Source organism: Bos indicus x Bos taurus, chromosome 14 (genome assembly GCF_003369695.1).
Source record: "Bos indicus x Bos taurus breed Angus x Brahman F1 hybrid chromosome 14, Bos_hybrid_MaternalHap_v2.0, whole genome shotgun sequence".
Classification (NCBI taxonomy): Eukaryota; Metazoa; Chordata; class Mammalia; order Artiodactyla; family Bovidae; genus Bos; species Bos indicus x Bos taurus.
Window position 1 is genome coordinate 16784281 of NC_040089.1, and position 22988 is coordinate 16807268.

The 22988-nt window shown below is 35.6% G+C and overlaps 1 protein-coding gene across 1 annotated transcript in view; it reads left to right on the plus strand.

Moving 5' to 3' along the window:
• Positions 1–22988, plus strand: part of ATAD2 (ATPase family, AAA domain containing 2) — a 63368-nt gene that overhangs the window by 2760 nt on the left and 37620 nt on the right. The window contains exons 2-8 of the mRNA XM_027560913.1: positions 6188–6336; positions 13061–13110; positions 14584–14749; positions 15110–15212; positions 15470–15557; positions 16596–16760; positions 17970–18087. Of these exons, the coding sequence (XP_027416714.1) occupies positions 6188–6336; positions 13061–13110; positions 14584–14749; positions 15110–15212; positions 15470–15557; positions 16596–16760; positions 17970–18087 (839 nt within the window). The remainder of the gene's footprint in view (positions 1–6187; positions 6337–13060; positions 13111–14583; positions 14750–15109; positions 15213–15469; positions 15558–16595; positions 16761–17969; positions 18088–22988) is intronic.

The window sequence follows — 22988 nt, forward strand, 5'->3', positions numbered from 1 at the left end:
ATATCTGCATCAGATGTTCCTTTACCTTTTACATTTTTTTAAAATTAAAAGCAACAACAACAACTCAGAACTCATAGTACTTAATGTGTTCCAAGAATCTTACAAATATTAACTCACTCCTCATAACTTTGTAAGATAGGCATCCTTGTTTAACAGATAAGGACAGACTTTAAATAACTTGCTCAGTTCACCTTTATATGAAGAAGTAGCGCTGCAAGTCCGACGTAGGAGAACCTGGATGACGTAGCCTGTTTGAAGTGTTTGCTAACTACCTTGTCCTAACAACCCTACTGAAAATTGCAAACTGCTCGTTGTCAGGATGCTCTGCTCTGTTTTATGTTCCCTAGCATTTACCACCTTCTAAATATTGTATAATTTCCTACTTTTAAAATATTCTTCTCTCCCCAAGTCAGAATGGAACTCCATAGGGACTTGGATTTTGAACTTTTGTTCAGCAGTGTATGCTCCTAGCACCTAGAGCATGTTAGGTGCACGGTAAATATTTGGTTGATTGTCTTGCTGAATCAGTGGTATGTGGTGGTCGAGCAGCTAGCACTTGGATGGTTGTGGGAGGGTAGAAAAGATATTTTTTCCCAGCTAGGATTTCCAATAGGGATTATTACACCTTTTTGAGACATAGTATTCCTCCGTGGGATAGATTGTAACCAGAGGGTTATTTAGTGAGCATAGGATTGGGTCTTGAGGGGGTAATATATTCATGCTGAGGAAGTTTACCAATAGAAAAAAATGAAACATACCGTTGTGATTGGAATATTTTCTAATTACAGGACTTTACATTCAGTGGATTTGATTTGATTATAGCTTGCTTTTTACATCAGTTACGCATTTCAGAAACTTCCTTGATCCACTCTCATTGTACTTGAGTATTTCTTAGTCTCATTCATGCTTTTATTGACAGAGCATTTCTTGGAGTAGATTTCTTTTTGAAGATGGTTGGATTTATTCATATTCGTTAACTTGTACTTTTCTTCATCTGATCTTGGAGGTTGACCTCCAGGTTCTAAAGATAAAGTTACCTGTTAACCACATTTTGCTTTTACGTTTTGAATATGATCTCACTTAACTGGGCTTAAGGATTTTTTCCCCCTGACCTATATGGGTTCCCGGAAAATATTTTGTTGTTGTTTTAAATCTGTTTCTTTGATTTTATTTTCTTAAACTTTATAAGTTTGGATGCCCCTTTCTTTTGGAGTCAGGCTAGCCATTGTCCTTCTGGGCTTTCACAGAGCTGAGTCTCTTCAATTCATTAAAGTTAGGGTTGTTTTTCATGCTGAAGAGACATTTAAGGATGGGTAGTGGGGTTCGGTTGTGTTTGTGTACAGTTTATTCTGTATGTTATTAGGTAAAATAAACACACTGTAGTATGTAGAAGGTATTGGGTTCTTTTCTTTTTTCATTGTACGTTTATTTAGAGGTCTGGAAAGATAATCCAAACTTGACACTGATATATACAACCTTTGGGAGATTTTTTAAAACTTGAAACATATCACAACATAATGAAAAATGCACAGCTCAGTGAAGTATCTCGAAGCATGGATAGATTTTGACATGTGGTGGTGAATATTACTCCCTGGAGTTGGCCACTCTGGATTTGAGGGAGTATACTTGTTTTGTGACAATAATAGTCCATTTTTATGTTTGTTTTGGGCTGGCTCTTGATTTTAGGCTTAGAAGTTGCAACTTTTAGATCAGGAATCTGATAAGATAGTGTTTAAGATGGATTATAGACAACAAATCCGAGAGTTTCGAAGACCAGTTAAAAGATTATAATGCTGGTAGCTGCCAGGCATATAGCACTTGCTGTGTGCCAGGTTTCCCCTGTAAAGTAACTATTAAGCAGTTTGTTAAATAGATTCACGTAATGGCTGGATTACTATTCATTCAAAAAGATTTTTAGAATAATACTTCATGACTTGGGGAAATGATCGTATCACTAGAAAAAAGTTACAAAGCATAAATAATATTAGCTCAATTTAAAAATTGTGTGAATATGTATGCATAGGAAAAGAATGGTTTGTGTATCCAAAGGTTTAACCCATTTCTATCTGTGGATAACTGAAATTGAGGGTGATAGTTTTATTGTTGTACATTTCTTAATTTTTCCATTTGTAATGGGCACATATTGCTTTTATTTTTGTATTGCTTTTATAAAGAACATTTTTGAAAGTTATATTTTTAAATTCCTCAGTGTATGCCCGGGTACAGGTGATTCTCAAAACACTTGTTTTGTTTTTTTCTCCATGCTGTTAAGGAGAGCCTTTCTTGATGCTTAGTACTTACTTAGGGATAATGAACTAAGCCAATCTCTGCAAATCACAGATTCACTTAGACTGCTTAAAGGTTAAGTCTTCTGAGTTTCTCAGGGAATCTTTTTTCCCAGTATTTAGCACTCCCCTCCTTTTTTTCTGTAGAAACCTTTTTTTTTTTTTTAATTCCCAGGAATATGGTGACATTTATTTTTTTATTGTAATATAAATAACAAAATTTATCATTTTAGCCATTTTAAATATAGAGTTTTGTAACATTAAGTATATTAACATTATTCAATAACCCATTACCACTCTCAATCTCCAGAATTTTTCATCTTCCAAACAAACTCTGTACTTATTAAATATTCCCTGGTATTTTTAAGAATAAGGGAATTCTCTGGAATTCCCAGGTGGTCCAGTGGTTTGAACTCAGCACTTTCACTGCAGTGGCCCAGGTTGAATTCCTGGTCTGAGAACTGAGATCCCGCCCAAGTGGCCAGAAAATCACACACACACACACTAAGTCTCCATTTTCCCTCTTCTGAGCCCCTGGCAAGGAGTCTCATAAGAGGAAACCTACAATATTTGTTCTTTTGTGACTGACTTATTTCACTTAGCATAGTATATTCATTCATGTTATTTCAGTGTGTTAAAATTTCCTTTATTTTTGACAATAATATTTCATTGTGTGTACTATATTATTGTTTTAATCCATTCATTTGTTGATGAAGTCTGCTTTCACCTTTGGGCTATTGTGAATATGCTGCTGTGGACAGGAGTGTTCAGGTATCTCTTCAGGCCCCTGTTTTCACTTTTTTTTGAGTATTGTGCCCAAAAGTAGCATTGCTGGATGATGTGGTAATTCTGTGTTTAATTGTTTTTGAAGAATTGCCATATTCATTTCCACAGTATACACAGGGGTTCCAGTTTCTTCACTTTCTTGCCAACACTTACTTTCTCTCTCTCTTTTTTTTTCCTGGTAATAGCCTTCCTAATTGGTGTGATCCCCTGTTGGGTTTGATTTCTGTTTCCTTATGACTAGTTATGTTGAGCATCTTTTCATGTGTATATGGGCTATTTGTGTATATTCTTTGAAGAAATGTCCATTCAAGTCCTTTGCCTGTTTTTAACTTTTTATTGTTGTGGCAGTATAGAATTTATATATTGTGGGTATCAGTCCTTTGTCATTGTCAAATACATGATTTGCAGATACGTTCTCCAGTTCCAGGAGTTTCCACTTTACTTAATTGATAATGTCCTTTGTACAAAAGTTTTTTTAATTTTGATGAAGTCCAACTTAATCTTTTTATTTTGTTGTCTGTGCTTTTGGTGTCCTAAGAAATCATTGCCAAATCCAATATCATGAAAGTTTTCCCTATGTTTTCTTCTGAGTTTTAAAATTTTTTTAGCTTTATAATCTCTTACATTTTTAAGCTGCCATCTAAGGTCCTCCCCATCCCCCACATCAGTTTAAATAGTTACAAAGGAGATAATTTCTGTCATTTTTTTAAAGTTGACATTAAAAAATAAAACTATTGCATCACACTTTTATAAGTAACCCCTGGAATCTAAAAATCGTAGTTATTTGATACCTGTCTTGAAGCATTAAAAGTTAACGCATGAACAAGCTCTTTTAGCAGCCAGAAATTTTACCTTGATTCTTTTCTCTTTTAATTTTTATTTCCCATCCACTTAACTAACAGCATTTTATCTTGATATATTTTCATGCTTGAAAGTCATTAGTTAATTATCCTTTCATACTTGTAAAACAAAATTTGTATTTTTCCACTTTTCCATGACAGAGCTCTAAGAAATAAAATTTTTGTGCATTAAATTATTGTAATTATTAATATTCAACTGATGAAAACAACAAAAAATATTTTTATTAAAATGATTAAACATAGGAAGTAATATTTTGTTAGGATTTCATGTGGTTGAAGTCTCCCTACCCACCCAGTTAGCTTATGTATCTGTGGGCAGATCTTATTTATTGTTGAGGACAGTGTTTTGGCATCTTGCTTCATTGTTTTTGTAAAGGTAAGTGCTGAGAAACATTGTTCATATAAATAAATAGATAGTAATGAAAGGAGTTTTGTTTGCAGTGCCACTCAGTTTTTCTGGCTTATGTGCAGAAAATCACTTGCCAAACATTTTTAATGGTCTCTTAGCTTGATTAGGTCTCCTTTCAATTTTGTTAAAAGCGAAGAATTGGGAACATCTAACAAAGGAAAGGATTTGTTGCCTAGCATAGTCATTCATTTTCTTAACACCTACATTAGTGTTTTTCTATGTTTGGCTCTTCGAAGATTTTTAATGCCTTGAAGCAGCCTATAATAGTAAGATTCAGAATGAGTGAGAGATATGACTTTCTTTTGTAAAATGGGAGAAAGGTAAATTTAAGAGGATGCCTTGTGTTAGGATGTCTTCTTAGATCCATTTTAAGAAAAAGTACATATGGAATTTGAGAAACTAAAAATAAATACCCTTAAACAAATTTTTTTTGGAGTCTTATATTACACCACATGCATATAAGATGTAGGTATTCATTTTAAAAATAATGCACTTATCTAAATGCATAGGTGTTCTTTTTTCAGACATCTTGAAATACGGGCACATTGATGAAAGTGTGTAGCTCAGACATATCACTTAATATCTTATGAAGAACCTAATTTTTTTTAACTTGTCCTCTCATGCCTTTAAGAGCATGTCAGTTTCTTACACAGGTCCTTATGATATAAATATTCTTACTTGTGAGCCCATCAAATATTCTTCCTGAAACAAAATTAAATGACAAAATATCCTAATAAAACATAATGAAATGACCAGGTAAAGCCAGCCTAAGAAGCGTGGGGAGGGGGAATGGAATAACAGAAATTCTTGATTATTCCAAAAAGAGGCAAGAGAGGGAAATGAAAGGATGAGAGAAGAAATGGGACAACTAGAAAACAAATAAAATGTTAGATTTTAAAACCAAAAAAAAAAAAAAAAAGAAGCGTGGGGGGAACGACGTTTCATTAAAAAAAATAAATGCCTGTTTTTCTAAAATTATAAATTTTTAGAGTAGTAAAATTTAGGGTTATAGTGTTGTTAGGTACATTTGCTTCTCTTCTAATGTAAAAATATCCTTTATGTGGTTTCTAAGAGGCATGTATGAAATCTTGAACAGTTTATGATAGAACCTCTGTAGCTTATAAAGCCAACCCACTAACTTAGAGAGTCTCTGTTGAGCAAAAACAAAGTTACATGGCACTCTGTGGTTTTTACAAGAAATTAACATATTTAATGGAGAAGGAAATGGCAGCCCACCCCAGTATTCTTGCCTGGAGAACCTCATGGACAGAGGAGCCTGGAGGGTCCATTGGGTCATAAAGAGTCGGACATGACTTAATAACTTAATTAACATATTTAAACAGTCTTTAAATTCATTTTTACATTATCTGACTGAAACTGTGTGAGATAGTAATGACTCCTTTTTGTCATTGAAGCCAAAATTGCTTCTGAAGCCAAAAGTTCTGATTGTCTAGTTATTTTAAAGTTGCCGCCAGTGGTTCCAAGTTTGTGTGTGTATCTTTCTAATTTCTGTAGCCTTAAAAAAGAGGAGCACTTACTGTTATGAACTAGTACAACTTTTTATCAGTGGCAGAAAATTTCACTCTAGACTACTTGTTATGAAATAGAACTATAAACCATTAATAAATCTTAAATTAGCCACCTTATAGACATTATTCATACTTGTTTATCATAAAATGATTATCCTAGATATTAACTATTTTAGTTTCTTGTGGAGATGCAAAAATAATACTGTTCCAAAAGCAGTTGTTACAAACTTTTTAATCAGAGAGAAGTCTTAGGAGTTTAACTGGGATATTTGACTGAAGAAAAAAACTTAAATGGCTTTTTAAATTTTTCTTTTGAAGGATGGGTCTTCAGTTAAGGAAGTTGAAACCTACCACCAGACACGTACTTTAAGGTCCTTGAGAAAAAATGCACAGAATTCTTCAGATTCTAGTTTTGATAAGAATACGGTGATAACGGAGAAACATGCTAATGGCAGACATTTTACAAGGTAATACAGATGCTTGAATGTTAATTCAAAATAGTTTTAAAGTATTAATTCAGGATTTGCATTTAATTTTTAAGTGTGTTCTTAACTGATCAAAAGTTCAAGTTATAAAATGAAATTTATTTGAAATGAAATTGTGCTAAATGAATATTATTGAATTAAAAATTTAATATGGACTAGGTTTGTTATTTTCTTATTCAAAAGCAGTGTCTGTTATGTGTGTGAGTGCAGCTGACAAGGTTGGTTGACACAGAATCAGTTCTGGGTACTTGAGTAATCTAAAGAGACTTTTATGACTGTAACTTGCTTATGATATATGCTTCTGATTCAGGGCCTATGCTTTGCATGCTAAGTTGCTCCAGTCACCTCCGACTCTTTACGATCCTTTGGAGCCCACCAGGCTCTTCTGTCCATGAAATTCTCCAGACAGTACTCGAGTGGGTTGCCATGCCCTCCTCCAAGGGATCTTCCCAACCCAGGGGTTACACCTGGTCTCTTACAACTCCTGCATTGGCAGGCAGGTTCTTTACCGCTAGTGCCACCTGGGAAGCATGTATAAAAAGCTTTTATTCAAGATACTATTTGTATTTCTGATTGCTTGCTATCAAGTTTTTCATCAATTCAAAGTCATTTATGAATATCTCTGTTGATATGCTTCTAAAACTTTTCACAAAGGAGGCAGAACATGTTTTTCCTTTATTTTTGGTTTTTGATTTGTTCAGTGGGACTAGGTGGCTTTATACATATTTAAATTTCGTTTCTCAAGAACCCTGAGATAGATAGCATGAATCCCATGTTAATACTCAAGGAATTAGTTTCAATGAATTAGGAAGTATGTACTTCATGGAGTTTAAGTTTACTTGGCCCAGGGAAAATTTAAATCTAACTTTAATTAGCTCAGAACTTTCACTTTTCTCCCCATTTTGGTGGGCTTAATACAGATGGTGGGGGTGCCAATTAGAATAAAATTTGTTTTGATGAAATAATTATTTTTACATTAATTCTTCTCATAAAGAATGGAAGCCCACTTGCTCTCAAGTAGAATTTTTTTATTCTTAAATTGTGTAACAGATTCTCCAGATAAGTGAGGTTGTGCCATTTTAAGTTTGTTTCTTTGTTACTGTTATTTTTCAATTATTTACTTGGTCTATTATTATATGTATTTAAATCTGCATCTTATTTCATCTACTGTTCATGGAATTGAAGAAGGAAATGGTAACCCACTCCAGTATTCTTGCCTGGAAAATTCCATGGACAGAAGCGCCTGGTGGCCTACAGTCCATGGGGTCACAAAGAGTTGGACATGACTGAGTACATTCATGGAATACCTACTACTGTATTTCATGGAATCCAAGGTAGCAACAGTTGAAACATGCAACATTATTTTATGAGACAGTAAGAAAGGAAAAAACACTGAAAATTAAAACTATGACATACCATCAGTTATAATATACATCCCAATTTTGGGCATGTTAAAATGGGGATTTTTAGAATTTTTAGAATCATTTTAGATTTTAGAATCTCCCAATTTTTAGAATCATTGAAACACAATTTAAGTTACCCCACTATTTCTAAAATTTGTCTTCTTAGAGTAGAGTTGGGAGGAGAGGGTCCATAAATTCTCAATGAGAATTTAAAGATTTCTTTCGTGATCTGAAGAAAAAAATAACTGTTCTAAATCATCTACCTTGCTGCCTTGTAGAGAGCAGCCATAAAAGAAATCATCTACCTTGCTGCCTTATAGAGAGCAGCCATAAAAGAAATCATCTACCTTGCTGCCTTATAGAGAGCAGCCATAAAAGTTCAGGCTCTGCATTTATGTTTACAGTTGGCCCCAAGTAGTACTGCTTTAGTTATCTCAGGGTCATGAGATGAGAACCCATTCTGACCTTGATACATAAGCGATGCCTCTGCTTCCAAGAGAAAGCTGTGAGATGTGATGTCATACATGCCGTTCAGATGAAGGTTTAGAGCCCTTTAGATAAGAGGAGTGGATGCGTCGAGTCATCCAGATGCACAACAAGCATGATAGGTAGTATGCTAAACTCAAGAGAAACCCATAGCAATCTGAATTAAATTCACACAGCAAATAGAATTTGTGTCAGGAAACCTCCAGTGTATTCTGTTAATATTTTTGTTGATGGTTGTTTTTATAGTTTTATTTGTATAAAACTTAAATGAATTTATATCTAGTTTGGCTTGTACATAATCATAAAAAAATTAATATAGGAAATCCTCAAAATCTTTATAAGGCTCTGTATGTTACTCAGGTTTGTGAAACATTGTGCTCGGTGTTAAAGGAATGTATTAAAATAAATGCTGTTTTAATCTTGATTTAAAGATGAATGACTTGGTGTTTTTAAATTAGAATCTTCCTAAAATATATTGAATTCCTGTCTTTTTATTATTTTAAAATAACCATTGAAATATGATTTACATACCATAAAATTCATGATTTTTAAGTGTAATTCATTGGTTTTAGAGTATTTAGTGGTATTGTTCAAGTGTTGCTGCTATCTAATTTCAAGACATTTTCTTCACCCTAAAAAGAAACCCAATGCCCATTATCCCTCCATCCTCAGCCCCTTGGGAACTGAAAATCTACTTTCTATCTCTATTTAGATTTCTAAATCTATTTTCTATCTATTTGCCTATTCTGGACATTTTATACAAGCAGAATCAAACTCTGGCCTTTTGTGTTTGGCTTCTTCTACTTGATACAATGTTTTGAAGGTTTATCTATATTGCAGTGTCTATCAGCACTTCATTTTATTGTCAAATAAGATTTCGTTGTATGAATGTTTTGTTTATCCACTCATTAGTTGATGAACATTGAATTGTTTACCCTTTTGGATTATTTTGAATGATATGAAGACTGGTGTACAGATATTTGTGTGGACATAGAGTTTTGGTTTTTGGGTATATGCCTTGAAGTGAATTATTGGGTTGAATGGTAACCCTGTTTTAATGTTGAACTGCCAAACTGTTGTCCATAGCAGCTGTGCCATTTTATATTCTCACCAGCACTGTATGAGGGTCCCACTTTGTCTACATCCTCACTAACACTTGTCATAGATGGTTAATAATGTTGGATTATTTTTCTTGTGCTTGTTGGCTGGCTCTTTATATATTTCCTGTAGAGAATAATTCCTATCTTTAAAAGAATTCCCTGTATTCAGATCATTATTGCAAAGGCTCTAATTTATATAGATAACATCAGGATCTGTTTGTACAAGACTTATATAATGTGGCCTATAGTATTTTTGAATTCTGCTTTATCTAGTTTTCCTATTTCTTACCAGGATGACTGTTCGCTATTGCCAGTTTGCCTGATTATAATAATTTTTTTACTTCTTTCTGTGTGGTTTTACCCACCAACCCTTTGTTTTCAGTCTATTTGGGACTCAAAGACCAGGGAACCAAGGTTGATAGAATAATACAGAAAGATTTGAGTAACTATGGCTTGAGGGAAGACTATATATTTGTTTAGTCCTAAAGTTCTTAACTAGGGTCTACTAATAGTGTTTTTTCAGGCAGCATATGAAAACTCTGAAACAATGTTTTAAACTTACATGTGTATATGCAGTTTTCTAGGGAGAAAAGTGGAGAAGGAAATGGCAACCCACTCCAGTACTCTTGCCTGGAAAATCCCATGGACAGTGGAGCCTGGTAGGCTGCAGTCCATGGGGTCGCTAAGAGTCGGACACGACTGAGCGACTTCACACTCACTTCTCACTTTCATGCATTGGAGAAGGAAATGGCAACCCACTCCAGTGTTCTTGCCTGGAGAATCCCAGGGACGGGGGAGCCTGGAGGGCTACTGTCTATGGGGTCGCACAGAGTCGGATACGACTGATGCGACTCAGCAGCAGCAGCAGCAGGGAGAAAAGACCCATAGCTTTCATCATATTCTCAGGAGTTGACAAAAGTCCAGACACCTGTTTTTGTAAATAATTTCACTGGAACACAGCCATGCCCATTCATTCTGTCTAGGGCTGCATTCCTACTTCAGTGTTAGAGTTGTATGAGTAGTTATGACAGAAACTGTACAGCTGACAAGCCAAAATATTTATTATCTAGCTGTTTAAGAAAAGGTATAGCAACCCTTGCAAGTAGGAAATTGCTTCCCTTCCCCTACAGACAAAAAAAAGAAAAAGACACTGCTTTAGTCTTTGTATCCCTAGCATCTATTAGGGGGGCCTTGTTTGTAGAAGTGTAGACCTACATGGTATGGAGAGAGGGGCTCTTCCATGAGGAAACTCTATGAACCTGTAAACAAACTAGCCCTTGATCTGTAGATGGATTGCAGAAAAGTGTTTCTTTTTGTTCTTCATTCTTAAAGCCTGTTCCAAAAGAGTTAAGGAAGTCTAATGATGACTTACATTGTTACGAAGATATAGATGGTTTAGAATAAGATAGTTTCATTTTAAAGTGTTGCATTTGAAATTCCACGGGTATAACCAGCCCACTTGCAAAGAGCTTGATTTATAGGTTGATTAATGAAAGTGAAAGTCGCACTGTCCGGTCCTGACCGACTCTTTGAGACCCCATGGACTGACTATACAGTCCATAGAATTCTCCAGGCCAGAACACTAGAGTGGGAAGCCTTTCCCTTCTCCAGGGGATCTTCCCAACCCAGTGATCAAACCCAGGTCTCCCGCATTGCAGGCAGATTCTTTATCAACTGAGCCACAAGGGAAGCCCAAGAATACTGGAATGGGTAGCCTTTCCCTTCTCCAGGGGTTCTTCCTGACCCAGGAAATGAACCGGGGTCTCCTGCATTACAGGTGGATTCTTTACCAACTGAGCTATCAGGGAATACATAGCCTATCCAGGTATGGAAAATTGAATCCCTAAAAATAATGAGTGAATGAGACATACTGCTTTGTTTGCTTCAGTGGGTTTGGGGAAAAATAGAGGAAGATACTTTTTTTTAAATCCTTTGGAAGGTGTTCTTTCCAATGCAGCAGACCCTGTATGTCAGTTTGTAGATGGGATATCTGATTGACAAATGTGACCGTTTCTACCTGTGAATCATAATGCATGTTGTGTGAAGATTGTAGCCAGCACATGTTCTTAGAGGAAAATTAACATGTCACTAATTTCTATGATGTGTTCTTAGGTCCTCAAGGATGTGGGACCACTATATTCTTGTTGTATAAAACACCTTGTCTTCTCTTTGCCCACTACTCAGTTCAGTTATACCTAAATACTTAGGATAAGGATTTCACTTCATGTTTTAAGTAAGATACTATGGTTTGATTAATTCTGCTTAGCTAAGACTTAATGCATACAGTTGACCCTCTGTAGCCATTGATTCTGCATGTGCAGTTTCAATCAACTGTGGATCAAAAATATTTTCCAACCAAAAATTCCAGAAAGTTCCAAAAAGCAAAACTTGAATTTACCACTCACTAACAACAGTTTGTTGTGATCCACACAGTCAAAGGCTTTGGTGTGGTCAGTAAAGCAGAAGTAGATGTTTTTCTGGAACTCTCTTGTTTTTTCTATGAGCCAATGGATGTTGGCAATTTGATCGCTGGTTCCTCTGCCGTTTCTAAATCCGGCTTGAACATCTGGACGTTCTCGGTTCACAAACTGTTGAAGCCTTGCTTGGAGAATTTTGAGCATTACTTCACTGGCGTGTGAGATGACTGCAGTTGTGTGGTAGTTTGAACATTCTTTGGCACTGGCTTTCTTTGGGATTTGAATGAAAACTGACCTTTTCCAGTCCTGTGGCCACTGCTGAGTTTTCCAAATTTGCTGGCATATTGAGTGCAGCACTTTCACAGCATCATTGTTCAGGATTTGAAATAGCTCAACTGGAATTCCATCACTCCACTAGCTTTGTTCGTAGTGATACTTCCTAAGGCCCACTTGACTTTGCATTCTAGGATGTCTGGCTCTAGGTGAGTGATCACACTATCATGGTTATCTGGGTCATTGTGATCTTTTTTGTATAGTTCCTCTGTTTTCTTGCCGCCTCTTCTTAGTATCTTCTGCTTCTGTTAGGTCCATACCATTTCTGTCCTTTATTGTGCCCATCTTTGCGTGAAATGTTCCCTTGATATCTCCAGTCCCTTGGACTGCAAGGAGATCAAACCAGTCAATCCTAAAGGAAATCAGTCCTAAATATTCATTGGAAGGGCTGATGCTGAAGCTCCAGTACTTTGGCCACTTGATGGGAAGAACTGATTCCTTGGAAAAGACCTGATGCTGGGAAAGATTGAAGGCGGGAGGAGAAGGGGATGACAGGATGAGATGGTTGGATGGCATCACCGACTCAATGGACATGAGTTTGAGCAGGCTCTAGGAGTTGGTGATGGACAGGGAAGCCTGGCATGCTGCAGTCCATGGGGTCGCAAAGAGTTGGACACGACTGAGCAACTGAACTGAACTGAACAACTGTTTATGTAGCATTTACATTGTATTAGATATTACAAGTGATTTGGAGATGATAAAGAGGATGGACATGGGTTATATGCAAATTCTAAGAGACTTACGCATCCTTGGATTTTGGTATCCACGGGGGACCCTAGAACCAATCCCTTCCTCACACTGAGGGACAACTGTATATCACTGAATTTCACAACAGGGTTCTTAGCCTTTATTTAGCTATAACTTATATAAACATATTTTTCCATTGTCCTAGTTCATTATATTATGAAATACAGGATTTAAAATTATGTCAATTATCTTGAGTTATTTAATATATTTTTTAATATAGGCAGTTGGCCAGACAGCAAGCTGATAAAAAAAAAGAAGAGTGCAAAGAAGGTAAGTAATGTTAAAGGCATTTAAAGTTTCTTAAATATTCAGTTTTTGTTTACAGGCATACTGAGGTACATACAATAAACTGTCCATATTTAAAGTATACAATTTTTTTGGTTTTGATGCAAGTGTGTGCTGTCAAACCATGACCATGAGAAGGTAGTAAAGATAACCACCTCCCAGAATTTCCTCAGGCCCCTTTATAATCACTGCTGGCTTCCCCAGCTCCTCTCCATGCCCTCCATGCCCCAAGGTTCCTAAGTGGCCGCCAATCTGCTTTCTGCCACTGTAGAGTAGTTTGTATTTTCTACAGCTTTATATCAATGGAATTATACAGTATGTGTTCTTTTTGTCTGGCTTCTTTTACTCAGCATAATTTCTTTGAGAATCATCCATAGAGTTGCTTTCTGTTGCTGAATAGTGGTATTCCATTATATGGATATACCACAGTTTTTTTCCTTAGCTTTCTTTTAATATAATTGATATATAACTGTGTTAATTTAAGGAGTACAAGGAATGTTGATTCGATCCTTATATATTACAAAATGATTATTATCATGGTTTTAGCTAACACCTGCATCATGTCACGTAATTGCCATTTCTCTTATTGCTGAGAACATTCAAGCTGCAGTCTCTTAGCAACATTAAATATCCAGTACAGTATTATTAACTATAATCAGTCTGCTGTATGTTAGAGCTCCAGAACTTACTCATTTTATGGCTGAAAATTTGTATTCTTTGACCAACAATCTTCTCCTTTCTCTTACTCCCCACCCAGTCCTTTGTAATCATTATTCTAGTCTCTGTTCCTGGATCATACATAAAAGTGATGTCATTTAGTATTTGTCTTTCTCTGACTTGCTTCATTTAGCATAACGCCTTCAAGGTCCATCTGTGTTACTGCCACTGGCGGGATGTCCTGTTTCTTATGACTGGACACTGTTCTGTTGTATGTGTATTCCACATATTCTGTGGGGGATTTTTGTTTGTTTTTTAGGTTTGTTTTTGGGGTAGTGGCATGCCACACAGCTTGTGAAATCTTAGCTCCCCAACCAGGGCCCGGGGATTAAACCCAGACCCTCATAGTAGAAGTGTGGACCACCAGGAAGTTCCCAGTCCCACATACTCTTTATCCATTCACCTCTTGATGGATACAGGTTGTTTCTCACAGTTGGTCTGTCTGTCTTTTGATGGACATTTGTTTTGGGTTGTTTCCATTTGGGGGCTGTCACAAAACTGCTTCGAACACTGTATACAAGTCTTTGTATTATTTATATATGTGTGTTTTCCCTTGAGAGTGGTATGATCGGACTTATAGTAGGTGTGTGTTGTTTATTTTTACATAAGATAAGGGTAAGTTCAAGAAACTAAAACTTTGTTACATGAAAGTGTGGCTCTTCAGTTGTTCACTTTAGAATTGTTTTATAAATGCTGTTATTTCAAATCTTTCTGTTTACTTTTATGTACACATCTCTGAAGACAAAGCAATTGCAGTTACTCGGTCATTGAGGACTAGAAGCATAGTTCAAAAAACAGAACACTTGCATGAAGAGAGCGGTGATGTTGAAGTTCGCCGGAGCTGTAGAATCAGAAGCCGCTATGGTAGTGTGAACCAGTCTGTACTGTTTGACAAACTTATAACAAAGTAAGTAAAACTCATTTAGATGAAGATGATTTAGCTGACAAAAACTTTTCGTTGGGGACTAAATTTTGACTAGCATGAATGTTAAATGCATTCCATTTATGTAAAGTATAAAGTGATTATTAGAGGACTTTGTAATAATTCTGTATGTGCATTTAACTATATTTGTATTTAAATTCTTATAAAGAATAGCTAAAATTTTTATAGTAGTAAATCAGTGCTTCTTATAAAGATATTTAAAATTCCAGCAGTTGAAGAATATAATGGAAGAAAAATTAAGTTTTTAAAAATATACTACTCTTTAAAATATATATATACTACTCTTTCACAATTTTAGCTTATGTTTATATCATTTTTTTTAAGCACTGCTGAAGCTGTGCTTCAAAAAATGGATGATATGGAGAAGCAGCGTAGACGGCGAATGAGAAAACTTGAAGACTTGGAAGTATTTAATGAAACAGAAGAAGTAAATATATTCTTCCATTAAGGGGATGATTTCATAATCTCCAGTTTAACCTTTTTTCTGTAGTCCCTGTCCTTTCTTTTGGTTAAATTATTCATTTTATTCAGCAATTATTTTATCAGTCACTAGAGTTATTACTAGAGTTGTAAGAGTTTATAACTGGAAATACCTTCATTATTTAAGTAAGGTTGGAAGGTCCTACTGGATTTATTTTAAATAAACATACTAAACAATAATGGATTTTATTTAAACATTTTTAGGGGAATCTTAACATGTACACAAGAGGGAAACAAAAAGATATTCAAAGAACTGATGAAGAAACAACTGACAATCAAGAAGGCAGTGTGGGTTAGTCTTTTCTCTTGTTCTGTCTTCTGGGTTTGAATTTCAATGCTTTTTATTTAGTAGGATATAGTCTTTTTATTCAGAAGCTATAACATGTATGGTAATTTGTGATAAATTAGGGAGTTGGTCATAGTGTCAGAAAAAAGTGAAAGTAAGGGAGATAAAAGGATAATGTGTTTTGCTGGGAATGTATTTGAAATAAACAACTCTAAAACAGATGAAACTGGTTTGCTTGTATAATACATCTACAGATAACATATGTCTACCTGTTTTATGTATGGAACAGTCTTATGGACTCTGTGGGAGAGGGAGAGGGTGGGAAGATTTGGGAGAATGGCATTGAAACATGTAAAATATCATGTATGAAATGAGATGCCAGTCCAGGTTCAATGCACGATACTGGATGCTTGGGGCTAGTGCACTGGGACGACCCAGAGGGATGGTGTGGGGAGGGAGGAGGGAGGAGGGTTCAGGATGGGGAGCACATGTATACCTGTGATGGATTCATTTTGATATTTGGCAAAACTAATACAATTATGTAAAGTTTAAAAATAAAATAAAATTTAAAAAAAAATAAATAAATAAAGTTACGTTTTACTATTCTGCCATTAAATGCTCTATCACTGATCTATACCCTCATGCCAGGTTTTACTATTCTCTTTAGAACTTATTGCTGCAATTTCTTAGAAATTTTCTTGAATGAAAATTTGTTTTCTGAAATGTGTTTTAAATGTTTGCTGAGGGTATTTTACATTATCTTTAAGCAGATTACATGTCATGTAACTCAGGGACAGAAGTGCACTATATTAATGAATTAGCAGTAATACTTGAAACTTTAGTTTGGTACTTAGTGACAGTGGCCTTTAAACTACTTTTTTCCTTCCTCTAGTTATTTTTAATTCTATAGTTTTTTACTTCATTTTTCAAAATCTTCAGTCTTTAATGTTGCAGAATTAAAGATTCTTTGGACAATCTAGAAGTAAATGAGTTTTAAAAGGAGGGTCTTTAGAAGCCTAAAAGTAAATGTTTCTTAATTTGTAGAGTCATCTGAAGAGGGTGAAGACCAAGAAGATGAAGATGAAGATGATGAAGAAGAGGAAGATGATGATGATGATGAAGATGAAGAGGACGTTGAGGAAGATAATCAGAAGCGATACTATCTTAGACAAAGAAAGGCTACTGTTTACTATCAGGCTCCATTGGAAAGTAAGACATATCTATTAATGTTTTTTTCCAGGAGAAGATATAATTATGTTACCTTTATCTTTACTGCCTTTCCATTGTCATTCTTATTTTTCAGGTTACCATTTTACAGAATACTCATGGCTGTTGTCTTTCATAACTTACCGAAAATGTGCAGGAAGTTATTTCTTTTTCTTTTCCTCCTTGGTGTGTGTGTGTGTATATATATATATTTTTAAATTTTATTGGAGTATAGTTGCTTTACAATGTTATGTATCTTCTGTATAGCAGAGTGAATCAGTTATACATACATCCCTTCTTTTTTAGATCTCCTTCCCATTTAGGTCACCACAGAGCATTGGGTTTAGGGTTCCCTGTGCTATGCGTAATTTCTTATTGGTCATCTATTTTATGCGTAGTAGTGTATCTATGTCAGTCCCAGTCTCCCAGTTCTTCCCACCATCACCTGCTTACTCCCTTGGTATCCATGAGTCCACTCTCTACATCTGTATCTCTGTTTCTGCTTTGCAAATAAGTTCATCTGTACCATTTTTCTTGATAAGCAATAAGCAATTTTACACGGTATTTCTTTTTCTTTCCGACTTAAGATGTTACATCTTCTAAAAATTAAATGTTAGCCTTGACCAAAGCAAATAATTGGGTGACTTTGAAATTTCATGTCTGTCTTTAGTTATTTTAGCTTTCACAGTTTTGTACTTAATTTACAAGTTTGTATAAATAGGACCACTTTTGATTTATGTGAAAGTTGTACCTCAACACTTAAAAGTATATATATATATGTCTATATGTGTGTGTGTGTATATATATATAGGACGATAATCAGCCATTATGCATCAGTATAATCATAATGGTTGTTTGTGGTCAGTGTGTGTTTTTGTTGGTTGTTGTCTGTCTTGCACACATATATTCAGTAGCAGCCTTGCAGGCATAAATGATTTAAACCACGAACAGTAAAATTTACTCTAGTAGATACATGCTATTAATAGTATTTTCATGGAAGGAAGGGCATGGCAACCTACTCCAGTATTCTCGCCTGGAGAATCCCATGGACAGAGGAGCCTGGTGGGTTACAGTCCGTAGGGTTGCAAAGAGTCAGACACGACTAAAGCCACTTAGCACGTGCACATGCACAGCACCTTTGTAGGTATTTAGATGAAGAGAAAAATTGTGTTTATACATATTTATGTCATGTACATATAATTTTTTTCTTAGAACCTCGTCATCAGAGAAAGCCCAAAATATTTTATACTGGCCCAGCTTCTCCTGCGAGACCAAGATATCGATTGTCTTCTGCGGGACCAAGAAGTCCTTATTGTAAACGAATGAACAGGTTTGGTTCTGAAATAGTGATTGATTTATGACATGATTGTGGCTGTATTAGAGTAGAAATCTAGAGCCTTAAGATTGGGTGTATCAGGATGGAATTCTAGAATTGTGTGTTTTGGAGAGTTAGCCCTGTGTCTTCAGGGCTTTACTACTTCAGGCTCCACAACTACTGACTAGTTTTCAGTTTGCCTTCACTGATAGGAATTATTAATAACTGCCTTGGTAAGGTAGTTTATTCACCTGTTCCACAGTAGTAATAGAGAGCTACTTTCGCTTCGGTGTTTACTGTATTCCTGGCTTGGTGTAAGAATTTTACATAGACTGTGTCATTTAATTTTCACGTTAAGTGAGAGTATAGGTTTAGTCTTGTGATAGTCTTCACATACTATCCCAGACATATTTTCTTAACCATGACAAATTCTAAGTTACATGCTTTTAGACTTCTTAGGACTCTGCCCGTCTTTTTTTTTTTTTTGGCAAATTTGTTTTTCTTACATAGTAGGAAACATTAATTTTCTTTGACTATTAAGATTATTTGTGGGTTTCTTTTCCTTCTGCATCCTAACACTTGTCTGTCTGTCATATTTAAGTCTGAGGAGGTAATTCTTATTAATTCTTCATTCTCCCGAGTAATAGAAGATTTTCTAATGCAATAGAATTTTCTGGGTAACAGTAGCATTATAGTAGTTCATGAATGAGGAAGCTTGTAAGGGAAGCCTAAAAAGGCAGGACACAAGTAAAAGTTCATATTTTTCATAATTTAATTTTTAGAGTTTCAAAATCATAAGTGTACATTCTGGATTTCTTGTTTCTTCATCCCTTTTCATACAACCACAGCCCAGAAGGATAGAGGATGAGAAAGACAACCTGTTGGGGCTGCTAGAGATAAATTGCACTGAAAGGTGCCCATACTGTCGGTACTTTTCATAGGCCCTGTAGGATATTGTTAAAGACCAGTATTTTGATAGTGAAATTTAATGATCCTCAGAAAAGGAAAGTAAAGTGTAGTATGCACTGGAGTCCTCATTAGCATAGTACCCAGGGTGGCTGCCTGACTCATAGGACAGGCTTCTGTTTGAGCCAACAGAAGTGAGAGGCTGGCGGTTACTTTGAAATTTGATTTCTTCTCCCATATTTAATGGGTTTATATATCTGGGAATAACATGATTGTTGACTGACGACCTCTGTAGTCACCAGCTTGTGGTGGGTAGCAGGTGGGTTTTTCTTTTCTTTTTGCCACTTTGGTGCTGGAGTTCCCTTATTTGGTTCACAGGGAATACTCTTTCTCTATGGAGAGTATCTTATGTTACTGTATAATTCCTCGGGTACAGGATTTTCCCCCCTCCTATTATTTAACAAATATTGGAATACTACTATGTGCCACATACTATGGATATAAAAATGGCTCAGCCAGAATTCCTGCCCTTGGATCTCAGACTAGTGGTGGATTCTAACACATTTGAAGTATGAAGCAAGAGATTTAGCTGTTCCATGACTTACATTAGTGACCTTTGTATTGGTTTTGATAACTCCCTTTAAACTTCTTCATTTTGATAACAACTTTATTGTGATATAATTCACATACCATATAGCCTACCCATTTAAAGTGTACAATTCTTGCCTTAAAAAATAACCCTGTACTCTTCAGTTATCACTCCAATCCCTCAAGCTCTAAGCTACCACTAGTCTACTGTCTGTCTCTATAGATTCTGGGTATTTCATATAAGTGGAATTTTTTTGTGACTGGCTTTTTTTGCTTATTAAAACAGTTTAAAGGTTCATCTACATTGTAGCATATATCAGTACTTCATTCTTTCTTTTTTTAATAATCTTTTTCTTCAGGTTTTGGCTATGCTGAGTCTTCGTTACTGCCCACGGGCTCTCTCTAGTTGTGGTCACGGGCTTCTCATTGTGGTGGCCTCTCTTGTGGAGCACAGGCTCTAGGCTCACGGGCTTCAGTAGTTGCAGCACGAGGGCTCAGTAGCTGTGGAACATGGGCTTTGTTGCTCTGCAGCATGTGGAATCTTCCCAGACCAGGGATCAAACCCATGTCCCCTAAATTGGCAGGAGAATTTTTTTTTTTTAATTGATCTTGTAAGACCTCAGAAAATTGAAGCAACACTTATGCTTATCCCTACCTAGGTAAATCTTTGGTCAAAGGCAGAATTCATTTTTAAGAGAAACAAGAATGGCCGGCAAATTCTTAACTACTGGACTACCAGGGAAGTCCCACTTTATCCCTTTTTATTGGCAAATAAGATTCCTTTGTATGAATGTACCATATTTTGTTTATCCCTTTATTAGTTGATGTAGATTTGGGTTGCTTCTACTTTTTTGGCTATTATGAGTAATTCTGTTAGGAACATTCATGTGTAACTTGTTGTGTGGACATGTTTTGGTTTCTCCTGGATATATACCTGGAAGTGAAATTGCTGGATCAGATACTAACTATATTTAATGTTTTGAGAATTGCCAGATCATTTTTCCAAAATGGTTGCTCCACTTTACATTCCCACAGTGTACTAGAGTTTCAGTTTCTCTACACCTTTACCAGATGTTTTGAATGTAGCCCTTTATAAACTTTTTTTTTCTGTGAATTTTCTGTGCCAGGGTGGAGTTAACATCTCATTTCTTCTGACAGCTTTAATGGCAGTCATTTTGCTTAGCCTTTTTACTTTTTCTTGAAGAGATCAACCTCTGTTTATAGTTCGTATCCTGCTTAGGCAGGGAAACAAAACACAAATCCGAAAAATCGTTGGAACTTTGCTCTTAGTGAAACTTGCAGCCACCATGCAGGATCTTCCAAGGGTCTCTTGGCATACTTACACAGCAGAGCTTCAGAAATGCTGCCTTAAAGTAGGATTTTCTGTCTTTCTTGTGGTTGCTAACCTCTCATCATCTAAGGTTTATTCTCTAGCCTCAGTTTGCAGTTTCTGAAACAAACCTACCACCTTTAAACAAGAAGGTAACATAAATAGCACAGTTGCTTCACTAGTGTTTCAAAGTATTCCTTACTGGTTGTCAAGGAACTAGAATTGACCTCTCTAGAAGTTCTAGTTGGATTCATAGTGCAGGTCCCAGTGCTGTCTGTGTCAGATTTTCAAAACTTCTTAGTTTTGAAGAAGTTTTGGGAAATAGGAAGAAAATGGGAAGAAAGAAAAAGAGTGAACGGGGGTTATATGTGTTTAGAATTTTTTTCAACTGAAATAATAGACTTTCTGCAGTGTAGTGTAATTCTGAAGAGCTAGGACTGCCTAGATTGTGAATTCACTTCTACCACTTAACTTATTAGTGACCTCTTCCAAGTTACTTAACCTGTCCATGCTTAACTTTTTGATCTGTAGAATGCAGACAATAGCACCTATTTCATAGTACTGCAGAGTAGATGAGTTAATACATGTAAATCACTTAAAATAGTACCTGGCGTATGTTAAGTACTATTTGCATTTGTTACTGCACTTTAATGGTTAAAGGTAATCCCTACTTTGCAAATCAGACGTTGGAAACTGTGTCAGTACACAAGATTTTGCGGTTTGCTTATAATTTTTTGATTTATGAAATAAACAACTGGAGATCATCAGTGTGGTAGTGTACAGAATGTGAACCATTTTTTTTTTAATAGACAAAGGTTTTGAATTCTGACACTGTCACTGACTAATTCTGATATTTTAAGCAGATTAGTTGAACTGTGAGCCATATTGGCCCTGATTATACAATGAGCCTACTAATATGTACTTGTCCAGAGTTTTAATTGTTTAAATGAGATATGTCAACTGCTGGGTACAAGAAACAGTCAATGCTAGTCCTTTTTATTAATTGTTAGTCTTAATTATGTGCATACCTACTGAATTCACAGACAGTTATGTGTACTTTGTAATTGTGAAGGTCTCTTTATAATATTAATGGTAGTATTTAAATAAGTTTTTCATATAAAATTGTAGACTTGTACTAGATATTTTTAGTTTCAGGCAGATCACAAAATTGGTCTTAGGCGTGTTTGAGTGGTTGGATTGTGGAGGATTATCAAAACCCTGGGGCTGTTTATGTTTCAGCATTCGGATTTGTGGCCAGGGGTAGAGTTACAAAGATAATATACAACAATCATAATGTGCAACATTAACATTTGTAAGTGTGTCTGGGCCCCCAGTGTATAGTCAAATGTATTAATTTTATAGCAAAACATATGAATAATCATAGTAAGTGGGACAAATAGAGATTGTGAATTTGCATTGTGAAATGCAAAACATTTCAGGTCATGTTTTGCTGCTAAGTGAATAATGGAAAAACTTGTTTACAGGGTTTTTCTAGGTACAAGATTCTGGACTTCAATTTTCAGATAATAAATTGTGAACTTCTGTATTTTTGGACATACCTACTTAACCATGATTGTATTCTGACTCAGGAAATGCTGTCCACCCTGAGCCAACAGAATGATTAAAAGTTTTCCCAGCCAGATTTCTTTGCTTTTATTCCGTGAGTCGTTTGCAACTGTCCAAAGGTAGAAGTGATTTAAAAACTTTTTTGAGATTGTAACATTTGGTACTTCATCTGATACTACCAAGCAGGCTAAGATTTTGATTATTTTTCTCTCTCTCTCTTTTTTTTTTTTGTAAGTAGGAAAATACAGGCTTGTATGGGTTGAGTGACTCATCCACGTTTACACAACCATTAAATGGCAGTTGTGAATTTAGAGTTGAGGATACACTATAGATAAAAGACCATCTGTTTTCTCACTGTTTCTTAGCTTTTTTTGATCCCTCTTAATCCCCTTTGGTTTACATTAAAAATTCTAAAGAAAAAAAATTATCGTGTTCTCCTTTGAATATTGTTTGACATTTCAAAATAGGTGATTCCCTTCCAAATGTAAATTATGTATAGTATAATCTTGAAAATACTTTCTAAAAT